This window comes from Stegodyphus dumicola, chromosome 8 (assembly GCF_044657685.1).
Source record: "Stegodyphus dumicola isolate Sdum_Otavi_A_Nest chromosome 8, ASM4465768v1".
NCBI lineage: Eukaryota > Metazoa > Arthropoda > Arachnida > Araneae > Eresidae > Stegodyphus > Stegodyphus dumicola.
The window spans coordinates 89,863,391-89,868,531 of record NC_140775.1 but is presented as its reverse complement, the minus strand read 5'-3'; the positions used below and the strand labels follow the sequence as shown (position 1 = coordinate 89,868,531).

The 5,141-nt window shown below is 29.7% G+C and overlaps 1 protein-coding gene across 3 annotated transcripts in view; it reads left to right on the top strand.

Moving 5' to 3' along the window:
* The first annotated feature begins 208 nt into the window (after positions 1 to 208).
* LOC118183821 (uncharacterized) overlaps positions 209 to 5,141 on the top strand; it is a 92,344-nt gene continuing 87,411 nt past the window's right edge. For 2 of the 3 annotated variants that reach the window (XM_035353431.2, XM_035353430.2), the window contains exon 1: positions 209 to 439. In XM_035353431.2, the coding sequence (XP_035209322.2) occupies positions 367 to 439 (73 nt within the window). In that variant the 5' untranslated portion in view covers positions 209 to 366. The remainder of the gene's footprint in view (positions 440 to 5,141) is intronic. The other variant, XM_035353429.2, reaches the window with a different exon arrangement.

Below are 5,141 nucleotides of genomic sequence, written 5' to 3'. Positions count from 1 at the left end.
AATATCAACACCGTCACCTTCACGCTCACTCCTGGTGTCATCACCCAAGTTGAGGCGGGAATTCGAAAATTCCTTGGCATTCAGCAGGCGCACCATGATGTAGCGGATGAGAGACTCATCGGCGCATAACGGCAGCAGTCCCTCCCCACACCTGTTGGAAAGAACCGAAGAAATTGACCCTGCCTATATAAGAGCACCTACTGTCGTGGAAGCGCCTTCGGTTTTGTGTATCTTCGCTGCATCGAACGAGCACAAGTGGAACGGGAAAGAGAGAGGGAGAGAAAAGCGGAATTCAGGATCCATGGGACGGTGTTTCTCATCTTCCATCTCAGCAAGCAGTTAAAAGACGTTCAACGACCGTTCTGGATGGCACGATTCGGGGGTCTCATCATCCTATTGCTGGCTTACACCGATCTTAGCCGAGCGCAGGCAAATAATGGTAAGGAATATTTTAACTTCCGGGCGGACTTATTAGTTAATTAAGTTTCTTTCGCTGTTGTTATGAAGTTTGATTATTATTAAAGAGCCTTTATTTTCTCCCTATTATTCGTGCTCTAATGAACTGTAATATTTAACAGGATTAATCAAATATAAAGTGTACAGTAGTTTGATGACTAATTGCTGCAAAATTCAGATTTTTATCGTTATTCAAAATGAGAGGTTTTTCAAATTCAAATAAACAATCAAAATAATTTTCAAAATTACTCTAAATTGATTTTTGATAAAAAAAAATTCCTGTAAATAATTACTTGAATATTAGCATTGAGTAATTGTTTTGAAAATTAATATTTTAAGTTTTGATTGGAGACAGTCTTTTATAAATATTCAATGGCAACTAATATAAAAGTTTCAAGTTTTTCTTTTCATATGAAATTTTATATTGCATCCATTCTCTTTTTTATTGCATATCAGCACTTATTAATACAACTTATTTAGTGCTTCTAATAGGTAAACTACTATCTAGACAAATGAACTGGTAACATTTATTACAATTAGGTTAGGAATTTTAAGTCTCAGTTATTCAGGCTGATGATAGTAATAACCGCAAAAACTTACGTTAAATTTATGCTAAATTTATATTTTTAAACCATTTTAAGTTTTATAGAATTTTGCAATTACGTGAGAAAACCCGAACTTTTTTTACTTCAGCTAAGTATTGTTAGATTAAACATTATTTTCATTCTTTTAATTCACTGGGAAATTTTTTATTTTGCCGTAAAGCTATAACTAGCTGCAATAATTTGTGTATGCAACTGTAAAATGCCTATTCTATACATTGTGAAGAATATTTTTTCTGAATAAGAGAAAATGTTGTCAGATAATCAAGTATTATGTAAATAACACTTATTATTTGAAACAATTATTTGTACCTAACTCACTATATCTTCCTATACTTCCAAAATCTTTTCTTATTAACATTTTAACAATGTGAAGAAATCTAATTTACTTCAGCTTACTTGTTAAAATTGGTATTTGAGTTTACGTTTTATTGCAAGAAATATTATTTAATTAAAATTTATTTTTATACCTTGGAACTGAAGCTGCTTCTTTAAAACATTTCTAATCATCATCTTCAGCTGCAGTTGAAGAAAGCAATAACTCTTAAATCACTAAATGCGTTCTCACTTAAATAAATCTAACTTCAGTTTACGTTTTATTTCAAGAAATATTATTTGATTAAAATTTATTTTTATACCGTAGAACTGAAGATCTTTCTTTAAAATCTTTCTAAGCATCATCTTCAGCTGCAATTGAAGAAAGCAATAGCTCTTAAATCATTAAATGCATTCTCACTTAATAAATCTAACGTCAATCATCGTTTATTTTTCTCAGAAACAATCTTCTGAGGTGTTTGATATTTCCAGTATACGGATTACATGTCATAGCAAAATAGAAAGCATTGCCATTTTTGCCATTTGGAGAAAATATTCGTTGTATAATAAATAATGAAAATAATGAAAACAAGTTTATTAAGTATTGATAAAAGCCATGATTGTGTTTCATAAATCTTTGCAAGCAGTTTCTTGTCCATACATACTTTGATACATCTGAAGATGTTAATTAAGATTAAAATTTCTATTAGAAACTTTGAAATAAGCGTTTATTGTTTTTTATCTTTATTGTGTGTTTTTATATGGAGGAGAGGAAGAGAATAAGAGAAAAAACTTATATTATACTGACTCTGAAATATTGCATATTGCAAATTATAATACTATGCGTATCAAATTATAATTATTATTCTAAGCTTAGAACAAATACACGAGAATCTGCAATTTTTTTCAGTTAGATTGATTAAACATTTACTGTATATTGAATTTATTTCAAAACTTTATTTTTAAAGCAAACGATAATTCAGCTTCCAGGGAATTTAACAAATACACAATACAGGAAAACTTCCTTGGAAGAGAAACACAGAATTTTATTTTCATTTTTGCCATAAACTTAGTGAGTTACTTTTGTATTCCTTTCGCATGAGGCGCTTTTTATTTTATTAGAATTCTATAATAAAGTCACATTATCTTTAATAGCTCTTCAAATATTTGAATTATTTATCATTGGATCATATGCATAGATACAAAGAAGCGAAACTGAATAGTTCATACAAAATTCAAGAAAACGACGTTCTATTTCTTAGTTATCAATAAACAACCCTTGTAAGTCTGTATATAACCCTTAGCATTTTATACAGTTGCTCGTTTCCTTCGTAAAACTTAATCTTTCGGAATACTGTTTCAGTGTTTGTTACGATTTTCAGAATCTGAAGGGAAAGTAGTCTGCAGGGGATGGTGTTACGTTTATTTGCTAAAAATTGCTTGACGATAATGGAGCTGTGTAACGTTGCATTGTCGTGTAGCAGAAAATGAGAAATTTTTTTTTCCTTTTTCAAGATATCCCACGACAATTTTGTGAGAAATTTCGTCATTGAAGTTAAGATCATCAGCTCTCATTCGCAAAGATAAGTGACGATTTTTCAGCGACAGCCGCTCTTGAGTTCATTATTGACATCTTCGCGTGTATCACGAAGTTGTCCTTCACTAATGAAAATCGTTAGTGTGTTAATGCTACATTCTGATGTACTCCATTCAAATATTTCCGTTGTGAAATGTTAGCCCTAAGGCTCTGGAACTGCTTTGTACGTACTTTTAAAGGGTTTTTTTTATATATGTTACATGTTTTACGTTAATACTTATTTGTACATATATGTTAACAAACGTATTTGTTAATTGATCAGTTTGCTGTCAATGGAAAGGCATGTTATCTACTTTCATAGTTATTTCCTCATTCTCTTACAGGCAAAAATATTGTTGAAACGCCATTCTTTACTACTTTGAGACAAGGAAATTAATTAGCGCGAATTAAAATTAATAGATAAAATTCTAAAAGCTTTGTTAATGTAACTGCCATTTCAAAATCTGCTTAAATAACTTCAACTATAAGTCAGCTTCAGTGGCAAGGGATTTTTCTTTCTGATCTTCCTTGTACAATGTCAAGGCTACTTCTGTTGTTTACCGCTGTCCCAGAGGTCCTTTTATGTCAGCTTTATTTTTAAAACTTAAAAGTGGTAATGGAGTTTGTATCTGGCGAAGAAAATTTCTCCTGGCGAAACAAGAAAGTGTTCTGTTCTTCGCAGCTAAGCGAAAGACAAAAATGTAACAATAGATTGCTCATTAATTTGATAACAACATTCTGTTTCTTAGTAATATTTTGATTCTTTTGATGGCAGCATGATAATTAACAGATTATTTATCTATTATGTTTTATGGTTTCCAAGCAATGAACTCATTATTATTTGAAAGCAGTGAATTTTTTGTGAAGATTCATGTTAGAAACGTTTATCATCTAATCTATCTATTTTTCACATCACATTGTGCTGTTTGCCGATTCCGCTAGTTGTCATTTCACTAAATCTGGAATTTATCTAATCAAATCTGAAACTAATCTTTCATGTTATAGTAATGCGTTGACTGCGGAAAATGGAACTATTCGAATTTACGTATTTCTTTTCTTAACATCTACACAGTTACGGAAGCTATTAAAAATTTCATAAAGCCTCTTAGTAAATACCTTAGCTACAAAATTTGTTTAAATATTTTCAGTCGTCTGTATCTAAAACAAAACCTGGTAATAATAACAGTTTTCCGACAAGTTTGACAAGTTTCAGAGTGCAATCATCTAAATATACGTTTCTCTTTACTTATTTTTAAAAATGTTAAAAAGTAAGACTTTAGTTACTAAATGTTAACAATACATTTATTCAAGCAAAGAAAAGAAATAATTATATTATTTCTATTTGTTTGCTTTTTAGTAAGTTCAGTTCACAGAATGTGGAATCTTCACGCTTCTTGTGCAATTTACATCTTTCCTGTGCAGTTAACACTATATATTTATCATTATAAAAATAGTTCAGTTTTTATTTTTTAATTCAGATATCAACATAATTTTCACGATTAATAATGTATTTTTTTAAATATAAAATATTCGGTTTGATTTTTTTGATGGATTCAAATAATTTGCATTGCCAGAATACCTATTATTGCTTTAGGCCGAAGAAGTTTTTTCTGTTCTTAAGCTAGAAAGAAAATTTAGAGAGGATCAATACAATTCGAGATTTCAGACCATTCTGGAATGAAAAATCGTTCGAAATCCGAACAATTTTCGAAATCCTGTTTTTAAACGGCAAAAAGATTAATTAAAATTCTCGCGTTTTGTCAGTTCAGTTACATAAATATTTTAATAGTTAAAAGCAATGCTCTGTTTTGAAGTTTTCTACCTGAGTATTAAGTTTTTCATTAATATTTGCTGTTTAAATTTTGTGCAAGCAAAGGAATTTGATAAAATTTCATCAAAATGTTATAATATTATTTTAACTATTTCAAAATAAAATACAGTTAAAAACTGATTTTCATGCAATCAGTTTTTATTTCAAATGAATATGATAATGATGCCCAAAATGGGAAATAATAGTTTATTATATAGCTAAACGGGAATAACAAATTAAATAATACCATTTATAGAATTCCTCTAGAATTTTATATAGTAAATGATAAAATCTTGGTATCTCATGGTAATTTGAAAAGATGATTGCTTATTCATTTGAAAACGCAACTAAATTAACACAGAATTAAAAAAGATAACGGCTT